General features: G+C 34.0%; 1 protein-coding gene and 1 pseudogene across 3 annotated transcripts; one reads left to right on the top strand and one right to left on the bottom strand.

The window, feature by feature from the left end:
• Positions 1–4,139: 4,139 nt before the first annotated feature.
• Positions 4,140–9,617, top strand: LOC130623822 (putative diacyglycerol O-acyltransferase MT1809). 3 transcript variants are annotated; one of them, XM_057439348.1, is made up of 2 exons: positions 4,140–4,265; positions 6,065–9,617. In XM_057439348.1, exon 2 carries the CDS (start codon positions 6,081–6,083, stop codon positions 7,560–7,562), a length of 1,482 nt encoding a protein of 493 aa, XP_057295331.1. In that variant the 5' UTR covers positions 4,140–4,265; positions 6,065–6,080; the 3' UTR covers positions 7,563–9,617. The 3 variants fall into 3 exon arrangements, with proteins under 3 accessions (XP_057295331.1, XP_057295332.1, XP_057295333.1); XM_057439349.1 differs by lacking the exon at positions 4,140–4,265 and adding an exon at positions 4,318–4,840; XM_057439350.1 differs by lacking the exon at positions 4,140–4,265 and adding an exon at positions 5,717–5,736.
• A 3,275-nt stretch (positions 9,618–12,892) lies between these two features.
• Positions 12,893–13,782, bottom strand: LOC130623111 (uncharacterized; annotated as a pseudogene).
• Positions 13,783–18,647: the final 4,865 nt, after the last annotated feature.

Here is an 18,647-nt window from a genome sequence, read left to right as displayed (position 1 = left end):
TGGGCATAAACAGTTATCCGTACGCCTCTATCGGAATGGCAAGCGCCTTTAACGGATGTATCGCGTCATTTAATGTCTTTTCGGAACGAGCTGTTCACGATCTTTGAGATTGACCTCCAGAACCTTCCCGTTACAATGCAAAAGTATAAAAGCTTCGACAATGTTTAATTTGCAACAAAAGTAAAATCAGCAAGCACAACACAACATCAACATGACTTCATCGACGATTTTAGTTATCTTTGCAGCAACTCTTTTATTACACGTTATAGAAAGCAGACCAGCTTCAGAAAAACTTCAAACTAAGATGCTTAATAAACTGCAGAAGACTATGGATGAAACCGCCAATGCTTTAGATAAAACGAAAGGAAAAGATAAATTAAAAAAACTTGTGATAGAGTTTGTGAAATGTGTCGGTGACTGCAAGAAAAAAGAATTACTACGAATCAAATTGGAAGCAACTTACAAGTCTGGAGGTAACTAAAGGTGTACTGAAGAAAACAATTTGTACTTCACATTCCGACTGATGATTGCCGGCGATTAATCAGTAGATCTGTTTAAAAATAATAATTTATTAACTTATATTTGTATGAATATTTAATCTATTTATTACGTCTTGTATATATATTTATGAAAAAATTACTCTTGTAATTGCAAAAATAATCAGTGCTTAAAATATACATTTACTTTTCAAAACAACATCTTTTTTAAACACGCCCCGAAGGATATTACCAAATATGGATGTCAATCAGGAACTACAATCCCTTACCAAAATATTGAGACAATGAAACAGCCATTTTGCAAAATTAGCAAAAAAGCATTAAGTCTCAAATTTATCTCGCATTTTTAACATGTCTACTCTACGGAAAAATTAAGGCCCACTTTACAGATCAGGGCTTTCAAAGGGTCATGGTGATGTCGGCAACAATTAGCACATTTCGAGGGCCTGGATCTAACCAAATAACGTAAGTATCTCCTAAGTCTGTAAACATTTGGAAATGAAATTTGGCAAGTTCAATTTGCGCGAATCTAGTATAAAAATTTGTCACCCAGTGTCAATATATTTTTTAGGGCATTGTATATAGGATTGTGAAATGATCCAGTTTTAAGAGGGCTTGACAGTGCAGCAAATAGCTAATTGATATATCATTGATATTCCCCGTCCATCCGCGAGGTTTCTACTCAACAGTCCGTCTTACTCTAAAAATAACCACAGGTACAAATAAATTATATCCAATCCAAAACTAATTCAACGAGCTGTGCTTGTTACTTAAGATTCCCTCAAAAATGTAACCCATCTTTAATGCTTAGTTCAGTTTCTGTTGGTGATGTAACAAAGTATGGTTTGTAAAATACACACATCACAAAAATATACTTTTTTCCTTTGATGACAATATAATAAAAATTGTGTTTTCTATCGCATATCGAGGTCGCTGGCTTTAAAGAAGTAGTTATAAAAAATTGATTGTTATATAGAAATGTATATGAAAAGAATTAAAAAAGACCATGTCAAAGACCAAACGATAATTTTCAATAATTACGTTTCTTGTAGGGTGATTGCAATGACATTAAAGGCCATTTAGGGTTTTTTTTTTACTGAAAACAAAAACTATTTTCTAATATATTTAATTACCATTAAAATCTACAATCAGCTTTTCCTTATTATTGTTCAAAACCTTTTTTTAAAATCAGATATCACTATGAAACTCAAAATGTTTTAAAATTTAAAGTTTATGTGTGTTATCGGGTCAGTTTTTTTTTTGGTCATATTTTTAAAATTAAAGTAACAAGAGCTTTAAATGACTAAAAATGGACGCTTTTGGCTTGTCTAAAGTTACATGAATGAGGGTAATTTTATATCATTTAAGAAGGTCAAATTTCTAAACTTTTCCTTGGTGGGGCCCATCCAACCATGATGCGTCCTCCTATGTCCCATTATATTAATGTATGGACGCATAGGTCTGGTAACAATGTCATCCTCCATTTTCGTACCTACCACCTGTTTTAGTTTTACTAAAATATATTATAATAATATTAAAATTAAGTTAGTGAAATAAGTTGCTGTCGCGTAATAAGGAAAATAAGAAAGAGTTACCCTGAAAATATGATTTGTGATGAAATTGAAAAACGTGTGGTTACTTTCAAGTGCTGTAGGCGAAGCAGATGCTTATATAGAACAAAAACAAACAAATCAAAACTTGATCACATTAATTAATTAAGATCGTAATTAACAATGTTACATAATTATTAATCATGTCATTAATTCAATTTTAAATTACAATTTTTATGTAATTGTGACGTTGCTGAATGTAAGGAATTTATGAACACTCATTATACTTCTCGCTTTATTTATGTAATGTTGATGGAAATGAAGTTAATTAATTATTTCTTGAAAAAATGAAATTTGTAAAGATTTATATGACAGAAGAGCGGCAAAAAATGTTATGAAGTTATGTATCTTTTTCAAATGATTCAGTGATTCTCAATGACAATGCAAAAAAATTAATCAAGAAGGCGCCGTCGTCACCTTGCCTGGCACAACCAAAACTTTTTGCTGGTTTTGGCATACTCATTTTATCCCTCTCCCTAAAATAATGAAGGTAATAATGATATTCTCCCGTTTTGATGACTTTGTCTTCAATTATCCTTCCAAAATATTAAAAACATATTCAGTACATCTTCGTTTTATGCTTTCAAATCTTACAAGTTGACAAAAATATCCAACTAATAGTAAAAATATGTAAATTTTACTATTTGTCATTATTAATTGAATTCCACGCATATCGAAAATGCAACTTATACATAGAGCAAGGAAGAGTTAAATCACAAAATCTTAATACTTTTAGCAGCTTAGACAATTTGAGAGATAACTATTTACAGGGGATTATTAAGAGGAATCAAGTCGAATGAATACAGCTTAGAAACACCGGAAGTCAACTTCATAAACAAGGTACTGGTTAATTGAATCAAACCACAATGTCACAATGCAATATAATAAAAAATGTCACAATTATTTGCAATCAAGTGTAATCCTCTGTGTTAAGTAATTGTAAATTGTAGTAAATTATATTCCTTATTTAATTTTGTTGTGTTTATTTTTCTCCCCCTTTTATTAACAAACAAATATAAATACAAAAATAAATAAAGAACATCAATCTAACAATGAAAACAGATTTACAAAAAGGATTGCTATCTTAACAATACTGGATACGTTGACTTTTTTATAATGTAAGTTTATTTGACTTTTTTCACAAAACGTTATTACATGTCTCTCCATCCAAACGTTTGTGGATTGACACACTAACCTAACTAACAGAATTAAACATGCATGTGCAAAACACAGAAGCTTTAAGCAACCGTAAGCTGAGCCAAAATTTTTTGTTGCTTTAAAAAAATATACGATTGATACGGTCTTTGTAACAGTTATTAACTTATGCGTCACACTAGCACTGGAAGTGATCATGTTGAGCTAAAACCAAAGAATTTTTGAAAATAAAAACATTTTATCTTTAGCTAGTCAACTTTACAGGAAAGGATTAAAAATGAAAGTGTGTTTGGTCTTACATTGGAGGTTGCATAGCCTTGTTAAGCCACGAGAACTGTTGAGCAGTCTGTAATTCCAGAGCATAAACATTCGCTTGTACAAGATTTGCAGACCACAAAGTGCGAGGTGTAAACGTTCGCAAAAAGGTTTTTAAGAACTTCTGAAGAGATAAACTTTCGCAAAAAGACCAAAAAAGACGAAACTGGTGAAAGTATGTGTCTGCGAAAGTTTGTGCTTTTAGGGTAGGTGGTATAACGTTCATTTTATATCCTGTAGCCATGGTACTGGCAGTCATTTGTTACGTGGAATCAAGAGCTTCTGCACGTAAAACGTCATGAACAGTTGTCGTCGTTTTTTGTAACAAAGCAGACAATTCACAATTCTTGTCCATAACGTGAACTCTTGTCTAAGTAATCTCGCTTGTTATGTGCTTTCCGAATGCATCACATTACAAATGGATAGTGTTTATTTTACGTAATAAAGGTGGAGGGAACAAAAACACGAGACAGAAATATATTGTACTTTGTACCGTCATCTCGTGGTCAATAAGAATATATTACATGCACTTCCCCGCTGTGGTTTTCGTTACAGGTAAATTTTTTAAAGAAAACTACTTATTTAGCAAGATGTTGGTGAGGTGGAGTTCCGAGGGAATAAAGTTAACATGATTGTCATACGTTCACAAAAAGAGAATATAAAAGTTATATATTTACAAAGAAAGTTGGTAAGAATATATTTAATTTTAGTTTAGTTTTCGATGAATTTTGTCTTTAAAGGGGCTACGGAACGGCTGTTTGTTTTTGACTTTAGTGACTTACACGAAAGTCGAGCTGGAGGCGGCGAAAAACAAAAATGGCTATTTTTCCAGCATGTATGTAATTTACAGACTCGAACATATAGATTTATCTAGAATTTTTATCTTCTCCAGTCTTGGCCATGTTTTCATCTAGAATGAGTCTTCCTGAAATATTTCTTTGTAATATACTTTTTGGAAAAAAATATTGAACCAGCGAGCAATGTTCGCTGGTCTGTTCAATGTGCAAAACGCGTTTGCTGGATTTTTAATATGTGCGCGGGATACATGAATTGTGAGCATTTTAACCGGTTCGTAGCCCCTTTAATAGAAACGGAACAGTCTGTTTAGTAGAATAAGTGAGCTGGGTTTTTTTGCTGAAATTATGGAAATATAATGAAACCACAGGACAGTATTCTCGATCCTAGAGCTTATTGAGGTACACCTCGAAACCTACTTTTGAGTTTTTAATCTCAAAGAGCTCTGGGACGAAAATGGCAGAACAGGTAATTTCAAATATCTCCGTCACAATTAATTACATGGGTTGTTTGTATATTAGAATCGCGCATTTTGGATTTGTTTAACTTCACTTACAACCCTAGGTTATTTACGGTTGAGTCAGTAATCTTAAAACGTGCTAATTGTTGCTGGAGAAGGTGCATGTTTGCGTGCAGTTGTTACACCCAAGCACTAAAAGATAACATCATCCTTTACTCGTCATTTTGCACCGACTTAATTTAATCTCAGTGTGTTGGCTAGCAAACTAAATGTGATGTGATAATTCTCAAAACTTTTAAATCTTGGCTCAAAAGAGAACGATAAATTTATAAGTAAAATTTCGAAACTCGTAACCACAAGCAATTGATAAAGTTGTTTCTATTTAAGTAACACGCAATCCGAACTTGTCAATGTTCCCTTGTCAATCTTCACAGTGGACTTAAGACTTTGGATCTTAGGTTAGTTTTTTAGGACTAAAATGTCGCAGAGTATTAACTTTTTCTGACGTCAGATCGTATAGATTCTTCAAATTTTCGCACCTTTTAGGAGCGCAGTTTCGACGTTGGTTACTCGGCCCACATCCCCTGCTAAAATACAAGTTTTGCAGTATATCGACTGCAGAGTATTGGTCCAATAAAAGTAGCTAAAAGTTTGACACAATTTTATGTCTAAATTTTTAGTTTTATGTTCCACCTGGCGAAATGTAATTACCGAAGAATTATCATTTTACACAAATGTTTGTTTTCATTAATCTCCAGCATTGTATGTGGTAAAAAAAATTGTATAAGATATTTTACAGCTATTTGGCGTTATTTATTGGTTTATCTCCGTCTGAGCGTCGACATTGCCGTGTTTACAAGTGTTTTCAAAAATGTGAGGACCTGTTGGATGTAAACACTTAATGGTCTGTAACAACATCTATGTTTAATTTTTGAAAGTTCCAGCCTCTAAAAATTTCTCTGGAATGACAGAGAGAACACAAAAAAAGAGCAGTGAAAGGGAAGAAAAGTGCAACAGTATTTACAATAAGCTACTTCTGTAAGGTATCTCGAAAAATTAAAATTTCGAGTTAAAAAGCTGTCATAAAGAATCCACAGCGAGAAACTAAAAATACTAAAAAATGGAAAAAACGTATTTTTGTTAGTCGATTCATAAATCAAAAAATCCATTCCAGTTATCTAGGTATTGTAAATCTAATATTTAGCCCAAAAAATGTAGAATTTTTTTTATAGGTGCGGCTGTCCTAAAATGTTACGAAAGATAATCCAGAAAATTGCAGAAATTTTATTTTTAATAGTGGCATGGTTCTTTGTCATCACAATTCTCATTTTACCATTGTTACCCCTTTGGATTTTAATTTTAACGACAAAAATCTTTGAAGAATATATTTATGAAAACCTATACAACGGTATTAGAATTAAAAGCGAAGAGTTACCTTGGCTTCACGATGATCCGACTAACAGAACAATTATCAATGCAATGGTAGTTATGGAGGGCCAACTAAACGTAAAGCGACTACAAAAAGTTATTAAAGAAAAGTTAACAAACGCTAGAAATGATTCTAACAAAAAGCAATACCCCAAAACAACTAGATATGTTCATTCAGGATATTTTAATTATTACTGGATAGAAGAAGAAAAGTTTAAAATAGAAGACCATGTTTTTGAGTGGAGCACAGATACTGTAACTTCAAAGGAAGATTTGAGAGATTTACTGAGTGAGTTAGCGTGCCGACCATTGATTGACGCTAGGAAGTTGTCTCCCTGGGAGTATATTTTAATCAACTACGAAGAGAATGGACTGAAAAAGACAGTGATTTTCCTTCGAAGTCATCACAGCATAGCGGATGGTGTTTCATATATCTACTTCTTGATAACCAAACTAAACGAACGAGATATCATTTTAAAATCACCTCCATACGTTTCAAAGTTTCAGGAAATGATCATAATGGCAAAAAGCTTTGCGTATATACCCTTAACTTTATCTAAAATGACCTTAACGTCCAGCTATGACCACTCTTTGATATGTCACACAAGTTTGTCTGGAAAGAAGAACTTCACCTGGTCCGAACCCGTCCGGTTGGATGTTATAAAACGCATCAAAACAAAGCTAAATGTGACGGTTAATGATGTGCTTGTTGGTTGCTTAGCAGCATGTTACCATAACTACTTCAAGGAAAACAACCTGAAACCACCAAGAGATTTAATGACGTCATTTCCTGTTGATACAAGGTGTAGATTAGATCAGGCGAAAGAGTTTACCAACAAGATTGCTGTAATGTTTTTACCATTGCCAACGAACAGCCACAATCCCCTTAAAAACGTCTGTGAAATCAATCGGAGAATGACAGACATAAAAATGTCCGGTGACGCTTTTAGCGTGCGAACCGGTATGCGAATTTTCGCGTACATGTTACCGGAGATTATTAACAAAACACTCTATAACTTTATGCTAGCTAAATCATCCATGGTGTTGTCAAACATTGCTGGACCTCAGTCCAAAGTTGTTATTGCTGGTGAGGAAGTGGATTACCTTGTGTTTTGGCCGCCTCCGAAAAATAAAATTGCGATGTCCTTGTCAATATTTACTTACAATGAGGCTGTTAGGCTGGGAATAGGATGTGATGATGTGCTGATGTCTGATCCTGGTGTAATGATCAAACACTTTGGGGATGTTGTTAAAGAGCTAGCAAACATGGTTGGAGATGCCGAAGAATTTTACTCCGATTAATCACAAATTTTTGTCTGGACGACTCACCACTTTGTTTTCCAATGATTTAAATAGGACCTGTTAAAAATAATTAAATTGTTACTTTAAAGAAGGAATCGTTTCGCAAGAGCCTTGAGCCTGTTTACAAAATTTTGGCTGGAATTTTATATTTCATATTTTCCAGTGTAGAAAATTAGATGATACTGTTGGTTATTGCTGTCTTAAAATTAAGGATTTTAGTATAATTATTTCTTTTTAAATAAACTTTCGCACTAAGTGACCAAGGAACCATTACAAAATGTTTTTATGCAGATAGAATTTTTATATACTGATAATATTTACTATAAGTTTACTGAATTTTTGAATGGGAGGTCTCGGTTCATTAACGAAGTAATATAATAAATTTACCTGTGTCATACGGCTTAGTCATACGTGTTATTGTTTAGTGTATTGGAGATTATTTTCTTATATGAACCGCTTCTTAGAACTATGAAAAACTACCTTGAGTGGATTAATTTTTGCGCGATTAATTTTGCGTTGTTTGGCGCGGGGTATAGGTATAGGCTTAACCCTATTCGGTCCGAGGGGGGGGGGGGCGGATTCCGCCCCCCCTGACGGCTTTCTTTTAATAACTCCTGATTGCTTTGTTATATGGCTATGATACTTCTGAGTTTCAACATTTATTTATTACACACCTGCATGCTAACTTTTTAGGTCCCATACCTTTCAGAGGCTTTGATATTGGCCATTACTCGAAACTACCCCTAAAAATCTCTATGAAATCCTTATAATGGGGAAAATATAATAACTCCTGTTAGGATTATTCTTAGAACTTGAAACTTGCAACACAACTTTGTTTCATCAAGAAGAATCATTTTGAAAAATTTGAACACGTGACTAATCCGATTTCTTGATTTTGTCGGATTTTACCCGAAAATCGGAAAAAAACGGATTTTCGGGCAATTTTTGGCAATTTTTCATCCGATCCATGTAAAAACCGGAAGATATGTTAAATAACTTTTATTTAGCTTTCAGAAACTTCAAACAGAATGTAAAAATTCGCTCTAGAACAAAAGTAATTATATTTTAAGCAGATAGTGGCATTTTTAACAATTTTCAAGCTTTTGATGACGTCACAGAAAATGTGCTGACGCAAGCAAATTTTTTTTGGCGCCATTTTGTTTCTTTTATGACGTACTATAAGTGTGCCACGTTTGATTCAATTTGAACAACCCTATGAAAAGTTATTGAGGGGGGGGCGGAATCCGCCCCCCCCCGGTCATAGTATGTTCGAAAAACCCCGGACCGAATAGGGTTAAGGTAAAACAAAAAATGCACATATTTTTAGCTCTAAGAAAAATTCTATTCGTCGCATGTAAAATCAAATGCATTCCGCCGACCCACAGCAGCTGCCAGTACATCCAAAAAGAAAAAAGCTAACAGTACTGTACAAACTTAACAAAAAAACGAGATCACATCTGTAAAAGAAATTATTACTATCAAATAACTCGAGATAAATAATAGAAAAAACCAAGTCAATTATTTATTTCTTATCCTATTTTATACTAAAAAAAACTTGATTCTGAAACGGATTAATTTTTGCCATTGGCCATTGTTTTGGACTGTTTCGTGCAAATTTAATTTTGCAACTTTTCGTGCGAATTTAATGTCGCGAAAATCATTCAAAATTTGGAAAAAATTAATCCGCGCGCAAAATTAACGCACTTAAAGGTGATAGTGGAGTTAATTTTCATAACATCATTCGTAGATAGTGGAGTTAATTTTCTTAACCTTGTTTGTAGATAGAGGAGTTAATTTTCCTAACCTCATTCGTAGATAGGGGAGTTAATTTTCCTAACCTCATTCGTAGGTAGAGGAGTTAATTTTCCTAACCTCATTCGTAGATAGAGGAGTTAATTTTCATAACCTCATTCGTAGATAGAGGAGTTAATTTTCCTAACCTCATTCGTAGATAGAGGAGTTAATTTTCCTAACCTCATTCGTAGAAATATCACAACGTTATTGTAATTTGCTTACCAGAATTTGACAATGTTTTTGAAAAATTTTTATACGTAATACGGCGTTTATTGTGTTTTGTTTGCACAAGTCACGCAAATATTAATGTTCGTTAGAGCTCAGTAACAGGGAAAGCTTTCATTAGGTATAAATAGTTTTGATTTGAATTACCTTTGTCTACGCGTTCCCATAAATATATTAAGAGCGTAACGAATTTCTGCGTTTTCTCCTAGTACGTAAAATTATTGAAACGTTGACGTTCTTGACACATATTACCCAACTCTTTTTTAAAACAGCTTAATTCATGCCGTTTTCGGTTAAGATATATATAGGTATACAGTTTTAGCCACGCTATCCATAGGTCACACTTACTAATATCACGTGACATTTCCTCAGATACACAACGGCCCAAACAAAACTTGTGTCGATGCTAGTCATATCGTCTTTTTAGGTACCTATGAATAGTTTTGATTCGAACTACCTACGTCTATGCACTGTCCTCAAATTTAATGAGAAGTGAATAGCAATGCTTCAACATTCACTCTTTCGATGACGTTTTTCATTTTTACCTGAATCTGTATTATTGTACTTCTTCAGCTTCGATCAATATTTTATGTGATTTATCTTCAATATTTTTGCCAATTTACTTAAACTCAGTGTTTGTGTTGGATTTAACCATAAATTTAATGCTATTTGGCAGAAATATAGCAAGACATAAAAGGGATTAACTGACAAGGATAGAATTTGATGTCCCCAACAGTTTTGTTATGACATAATTTTTGCTATGACATAACATAACATGTGCCTAGGCAGCTATAGTATTACACCTTAGGTTCACTTTTGTAATTTCCAGTTTTCTAACTAATGCTATTTTATCGTATTATGTGAATTTCATTTAAGTACACGTTTTTTGTGTATTATTAATTTCAGTGTATCTTTCCACAAATGCTCAATCCCTTCATAATTTTTTTATTCAGCTAGCTAGGGAGAAATTGTCATGTAAAGAGGCGTAAGACGCTCAGGAATGGTATAGAAATATTAAACATAAAATGAAGTGTTTTGGCACGATACATATGCTAAAGTAGTAAATAACAAAGAAACGCACCTGTGTCAGGCGTAAAGATTACCAATGAAATATAGAGAGCGGGAGAAATACAAAGTAAAACGTTCTAAACAAACCTCAAAACTCTAAAATCGTCCTACAGATCGACTCTGCGCCTAGGCCAAACCATACTGTGCTGGCCCAGATGGAGTAATGAAGTTAAAAAAAACAAGTTTAAACTAAAATAAGTAAGTGTATAAAATCTTTCAGTGAAATGATGCCAAAAAAATTTCCTAGAAACGTCTTATTTTTGGCAGTAAACTCTATTTAGAGTCAGACTAATTTTTAATTTAATTTAATTTAATTTTTTTTATTTTGTCTTATCATCAAGCCCCATTTAGTTGAGATAGGTTAAAGAGAAAAGGTTAAAATTAACGTAAGGAAAAAATCTTTACATTACCTCTAGAGTATGCATAAATAACAAAACCTGGTGTAAGTTCATTTTATAGATACTCAAGGCCCTTATTTTTGTCAATAATGGTTTGGCTGTGGTGTACCTGTCCTTTCCAAATATCATTTGACATGCGTGCTTCTGTTTATTGTAAATTTTTGTAAGTTTAGAATGATTAGTGCTAGCCCAGACAATGTTACAATATGTTAAGTAGCTGGGAATAAGTGAAAATTATAAATTTTTAGGACGATGAAAATTTAGTAATGGCTTCGCCTTGCATAACATGCCCATATTTTTCAAAATCTTATCCTCTACTGTTTGTATATGGCTTTTCCAAGACAGGTTCTCGTCAATAAGAACACCTAAAAAGTTTAAAGAGCTTTTCCTTTTTATGCTAATTTCATTTATACATAGATCTGGAAGTTTTAATGGCAAGTCGTCTGATTTAGACTTTTTGCAGAATAGTGTATATTTTGTTTTATTTACATTTAGGGACAGTTTATTTGCTTTAACCCATTCATTAATACTACTCAGTTCTTTGTTTACCGTAGTAAAGAGTGTTTTTATATCTTTGTGAGCGTAGAATAAGTTAGTATCATCTGCAAAAAGAATAAAGTTTATAAGTGTCGATGCATAAGGCAAATCATTAACATATATTAAAAAAGGAGCAGTCCAAGTATCGAGCCCTGTGAAACTCCACATTTCACATTTTTGAGTTCAGTCGTATGGTTACCGTGAGGAATACATTGTTTTCTGTCTGTAAGACAGTTTATAAACCAAAGTAAGTTTGAGTCATACATTGCAACTTTGATAGTAGAATTTTATGGTTCACGGTATCAAATGCTTTTGAAAGATCAATGAACACCCCAAGTGTAAACTTATTTTTATCAAAACTTTCTGAAATCTTATTTTCCAGTTCGCTTAACGCGTGATCTGTAGAATGACCTTTTTAAAACCCAAATTACTTTATGTACAATATATAATTATCAACAAAATATTTGTAAATTCTATTGTACATAATGCGTTCTAAAATTTTAGAAAAACAAGGTAGTACTGAGATAGGTCTATAATTAGTAAGATTGGTGCGATCTCCTGATTTAAATATTGGTGCTATTCGAGCAATTTTTAATTTTTCGGGTACAATTCCCTGTTTAAAAATAGATTAAATACATAAAAAAGGGGAAGCTTAATCAGGTCAAACACATTTTTTATGACGTTGACACTTATTTCATCAATACTAGCACTTTTATTGCCTTGCAAGCTGTTAAAAGCAGTATTCAATTCGGCCATTGTTAAATTATATTCTTCCATTCTACTGTCAACCCTTTTTAGATATGACTCAACAAGCTTTTGCTTTTGACAGTAACACGTCTTTTCGGAAATGCTTTTTCGTACTGCGTGTAAAAATATTTAAAAAATAACTCATACGCGCTATCAGCATCTTCGCTTTGCATGACTAACACCCAGACTAATTGTGAAAGTAAGCACCGAAATTGAAATATAGAGTGTTCATTGATTGTTCTTTCATAAACAACAAAATTTGTTGGGGTTTTAGTTGAATTTGACGAACTGTCAGTTCGTAAAAAAGTTAAAAAATGGTCATTCAAATCAGTTCTTATCATGTCAGTATCTAGTTTATTATTGCTAAAGTGCAATAATAAACTCTATCTTTCTCCACCTCCTTTTCTTGGATTGATTTTTGGGACCGCTCGCATTTTAAACTAAGAATTAATCTTAATAGACTTTCCCGAATTTCTTAATTATGCCAAACCTAATTAAAGAGGTCGATACTAAAAATGATTGTTGTCCCTAAGTTCCTTAGCAAAAGGTAGAACAAATTACCTAATTTCGTAAATATTTATATTCGTTAAATGCCACAATTCCGAGCTGAAAGTTGCAGTCAAACCCTTCAGTGATGGAGAAATAAGAAAGCGGCAGGCGACGCCCTGAAGAAGGATCTGTTGCGTGTTTTCTCCAATCAACTGCAACTCCTTGACGTTCATGAAACAAATTATTTGCATGAAAAGAAGAAGGACTCATTTCGAATAAGTTATAAAAGAAGGCAAAATAATTCCAGCATTATTGTCGCAGTTTCCAAATGTGACAGCCTTTCCATTCACTTTAGAGCCTTCTACTCGACCAGCTCTGTTGCGAGAATACGGAAGTGTATCCAGATAAATATATGGGCCCATCACGTGCCTATTTACCAGAGCTGCAGTACCAGTGTGCTTACTTAGGAAAACGCGAAATCCACGGCTTGGTCCATATTGAGTAATGATGGTGTAGGGTTGAGCACCATTTAGTTTCGAAAATTCACAGTAGTACATAACTACGTCTCTTGAATGAACATCTGATGTCTGCGTCTGTTAATGTTGGGAGTAGAGAATTAGAAGTGACAGTATATCAACAACGATTGATACCCATCTCACAAAACACTTCTTTGAAACTCGATGATAAGTAAACAGAGTACATACCACTTGTGGTATGTCCAGAACGTCGTAACTCACGACAAGTAAAACAGCTTCGTCCGGCGTCCTAAATGATTTAAAAAAAATCACTCAAATGCTATGCATAAATCAAACTTTCTATCCATTTTTCACGAATAAATTCTAAACCGGCTATGTTAATAGAACTTAGAAAGTTCGTTAGCAATGAAACACAAGGAAATTACTCACCACATTTCCTAGTAACCCTACCAATATCAGAACTACAAAATTTTTCATTTTCTAAAAAAAAAGACTTTATTTAACGGTGACAGCACTGCCACTTCCTATATTTATACAGGATAGCTGCTTCACACTGTTATCAATGTGAGTCCTGTGCTCTGAGTGTATACATTAGGTATACACCTGCAATACCTACCCAATTTCCCTTACATGGCATGGGTTGATACGTAGCTGTGGTTAAGGCGCTTGCTAAACGTGCCCGCGCTGTAGACCGGAACTTGTAATTACAAACCGAATTTAATAACCACAATGCAACGCGCCAGACTTTGAGTCAATCGCATCTTTTTATTTTAGAATTATACAATAGGGAAATGGAAGTACATAGAAATAGTGAACAAGACCAAATTTTCCTTTTTGATTTGTCCTTAAAGATTTAGGATATAAGGACGTCGATAGCAAAGATTGACTCACTAGATATCTATATTTTGTCCCAACGAAAGACTCGCGTGTTTTACCATTTCTAGATTCACAAATGCATGAAACAGCACTCTCTTATGACCAGGAAGTTGGACTTTGATCTCTGGCAGTTATCGCCTGCATCCTTTGGACTTAAAATGAAACTTTCAGCCTTATTATCAAATTTCAAAGGGAAATTTGAAACGTCTGAGATTTGGTTTCATATATGAATAGAAAATTAAAATCTTAATAAAATGACGTCCGACACCATAGAGTGATAGGATTGTAAGCACAAATATCTAGTAGCGATTCATTTTTAATGAGAAAAAACATTTAGTAGCTCCATAGTGCCCAATATCGCTCCCAGCGCTCATTGTCTCTTTTTATACCAAGAAAACGAAACGAAATAGCCTTGACAGTGGCCAGCCTTCAACCCCGCAAATAATGCTGTTTTTTTTTCGATTACCGGCCGTTCTTCAAGCAAGCTAGACAATATTAGATAAGCTTGTGGTCAAGTTATCTAACCTCATAGTTGGTTCGACTTGAAGAAATTAAAAGGGTTTTTGTCTACAGCGCTTGATTACCTTATAAGTGTTTAATATGTTGTATCTATTCTTTCTACAGGCTATGTAAAATCTTTTATCAGCTTTCATTGCTTTTTTAGACATTTATATTTTATGTGGTTAGTTTGGAGGGATGTCAGCTGTTTTCTGTAGTTTGGAGGGATGTCGTTGTTTTCTGGAGAGAAGACAGGGGCAGCTTTAAAGTGTTTAGAGCCTTTCTTTTGAGCTACAAAATTCTGTCCAATTAGACAACGACCGTAATTATGTGGAGATCAAACCCACGGCCTTATAAACGTCGAGACGGGCAACTAAGCTACCAATATCCATTGAAGAAGAAAGCAGATTTAGGGGGATTCTGGCACAAGGCTGTTTAATTATATAATTGAGAATGAAGTTATTGATAGTGCAAAGTTCGTGAATAATATTTACAGACATACAGACGAAAATTTGGATTCTAAAATCTTAAGACGATTAATCATTCCTTATTAGGTTTTCGGCGAAAGACAGACAGCGTGTAGGTCCACTCGCACGGACGTGGGGGCTCTGTTCACAACACACACAACACAGTTTTGATGATGATCGTGTAATGTAATGTTCAAACTAAAAATATTATAATGATTACAAGGATTAACTAACCTAAAGGCCTGGCAAACACTGAAAGGGCAAAGACACACACAAAACCTGCAAAAAGCGAAAAGAGACAAACAAGAAAAACACGAAAAACCTACCAACTGGCCAAGAGTGTGCGCTGGAATAGTGAGCCAGTGAGAAAAATTGAAACTTGATTGATTCGACTACTTCATAGTCAAATAGTGACTGAACGAAAAACGAGAAAAAACGTAGGCCTAATATAGAAAAAAAATGATATAAAAACTAGTTTGACAAGGTACAGAAACAATGCTACATAAAACCCTAGAGAAACAAAAACTAATTGAATGGCTAATATGCGTGAAAATAAATTAGTGATTTGTTGATAAATGGCGGAACGAAACGATAATTCACTAAAAACATGAGACAAATACACAAAGGATGAATATTGCTTTTTTACATAATCGTCGATCACTTTATACAACGGCTATTGCTATAGCGACTAGCCGTGGGACTTGGCGTCAAAACACCGGGTTAAGCCACAATTAATTACACACCGGTGTAAATGAAAAAGAGAGAATACAGCTTATCGCACTCCTGTCATGTGTGCTACAAAACACTCTTTTGCTTGTGATAATGAATGTGTTATTCTCTCTCGTTTTCTCCATCGTACATTCAACATTCTAATTATTTATTGATTGATTCCTCAATATAATATGTTTTCATGTTCTCACAAGAATTATTTCAATTTTATTCGATCGAATTTGTTGTTACTTTGCTCTGGTCTACCAATCTGTGTGTTTTTTTTTCTTTTACAAAAAAGTAACTGAATAATTTATTGTACTGTCATCGGAGTTTTCGGTCCCGCCTAGCACGGACTAATCAATAGCTCGTGGTTGTGGGTTATAGCTTGGCTTAAGTATTCTCATCATTTAGTAGGATCAATATTCTTTCTTTTTTCTTAATCCACCTTGTTGTTATCTTTGCTTAAATGAAGCAAATCTAAAAGATCATTGTGAATCATTATGCGTGACTACAATCCCGGACTTAATTTATTGGAAAAGAGGGCCGAATTTCATAGTTCGTCCCACAAGCAGTTATAAACACTTGTCAATGATCGCAAACGGACTTAGGTTATTTGGTTAGTTTCGAATTCTTAACCCATACTAATTTTTGCTGACGTCAGCACACCCCGTTTCCCCGAATCTTAGCACCTTAGCGGGCCGTCGTGTGGATTGTTCCGAAATGCGGACATAGAGGAAACTGCCATTTTCGACACTATTTACCTGGCCTACACATCTCCCAAAGCGAAACTTTTGACAAGGCGATTCCATTTGGCCAGTTTGAGAAATAGCCAAAAAATCAGCCTTTTCCTATAATATTATGTCCAGGATTGTAGATACTGAAAAGATCTCTCTACAACAGGTGCTTGAGTGAAAGAGGTCGATTAGAAATCATGTGTTGCTATATATAGGTAAAAAGTCGTTTGTTGTTCGCATTTTTTTGAAAAAGCGTAATGTAACTTTTATAGTTGGTGTTATTTTGATATGGGTTATAATCAATTTATAAGAATGATTGCAACTTTGTACTTAGGTCTCTTTTATAGTTGTTGTTATTTTGATATGGGTTATAATCAGTTTCTAAGATTGAGTGCAACTTTGTACTTAGGTCTCTTTTAAAGCATGTTACGGCTAATTTGAGAGGACATGGCTAAAAGTGCAAATGCTGCACATTTTGTTGTAGGCGTTTCCTTAGGCTGTTCAACAGTGTATTATAGTTTAAGATTTTGAGTCAAAAAAGTAAGTGCACGCTGTTGCTATGGTAATATTGATTTCAACCAATTAGAATAGCGATTTAGGTGTCACGTACCGCTTACAAATCGACTTAGGTTTATTATTACATGCCTCTATATTGTTGTTGGGCGTGGTAATAAGGCATTACTGAACGTCGCCCGAATCGACGAAAATACGTTTGGTACTAAGAGTACAATGCGTTGCTATGGTGATATTAATTTCTTCTTACTGTGTGAGAGTTGGATAAATTTAGCTTCCAATGCCTTTAAAACATGTAGTGAGTTTGTAGCTAATATCACAATATCGAATTTTGTGTCTCTAAAATAATGATACCTTTGTTTGTTACACTTTTTTTGCAAGGTGAGGGAACAAATTAGTTCCCAGTACCTTTACGTTGAGAGTGTTGTAATGGGGTGTCAAAATGGCGTTTTGTTGGCAATAGTAAGTGACGTTTTAGACACTACATTTAAAACAGTAAACAAGTCCGGAACGTAATAAATTAGGCATTCTGTCCTTAAAGGGAAAGTAGCTACGTAGCCTTGTCATGAAAAAGAATATAAGCTTAACATCAATGTTTTTTTTAAAAGTCCGTACGTCTGAGCATCTAGGTATTTCTGCACTGACAGGTAAACGTGCTAAACTTCGTCCTCAAGCCACTTCTGTTCTCGTACAATTTGATGTTTTGTATTCACTCTTCAGAAACGTTTCGCAAACTTTCAGTGCTTGCAGCAGAGCATAATGATTTTATCCTCACTCTGATGGAGGGTTTATTAATTGAGCGTGAATGTCATTTTCAATAACACGGAAGTCTATGCCTTTAGAATTATTTCGACAGTTCTATTGTACGATTTTATTTTTATTGTTAAATTTAGTATTTAAGCACGATCGTATAAATTAGATTAAGTGTGATCATGTCGACCTGGGTGTTGCCAAAAACTTACTGAGGAAAGAGTAGATTTTGGATCTGTCTTAGATTTTTTTTCTTTCATAATAAACCTTAAACCTTATAATATGATAAGTTCTTAAAAAAATGAAATTTTTTACGAGACTAAAACAAAATCTTTAGCAATTCAATCAACATCTTCTTTATTATCAGCCGCATATTGTGCTCGAAAAACACGTAAAATATTTCGTGTAGCTGCAGACATACCTAGTGTACAATGCAATGTGCCAAAGGTAATTATTTTTGTGCGCCTTTAAATTAACTTGAATTGGTTAACGCATTACAAGTTTATTTATTGCTAAAAATTCAAAACAAGGCCATAATTGCAATTGTCAAAAAAGGCTAAAACTTTACATTTCCCATTTTTTGTTTGCTCTATTACTTATTTGTGGGAAAATTATTGCAATCATATATTAAGGAGGATTGTAGTGTTTAAAACTAAATTCGCTTTCACCAAATGATTTGCTTGCTTAGTTTGTATGTTCTATTGATGTTTTTTTGTTAATGTCTGCTCTTAATCAAGTTTTTTTAAAATACATTAGCTTTGCTCGCGTGATATTCTTCTTGGCGACAAAGTTAAGAAAGAGT

This window comes from Hydractinia symbiolongicarpus, chromosome 13, assembly GCF_029227915.1.
Source record: "Hydractinia symbiolongicarpus strain clone_291-10 chromosome 13, HSymV2.1, whole genome shotgun sequence".
Classification (NCBI taxonomy): domain Eukaryota; kingdom Metazoa; phylum Cnidaria; class Hydrozoa; order Anthoathecata; family Hydractiniidae; genus Hydractinia; species Hydractinia symbiolongicarpus.
This window is presented reverse-complemented; position numbering and strand designations above follow the sequence as displayed.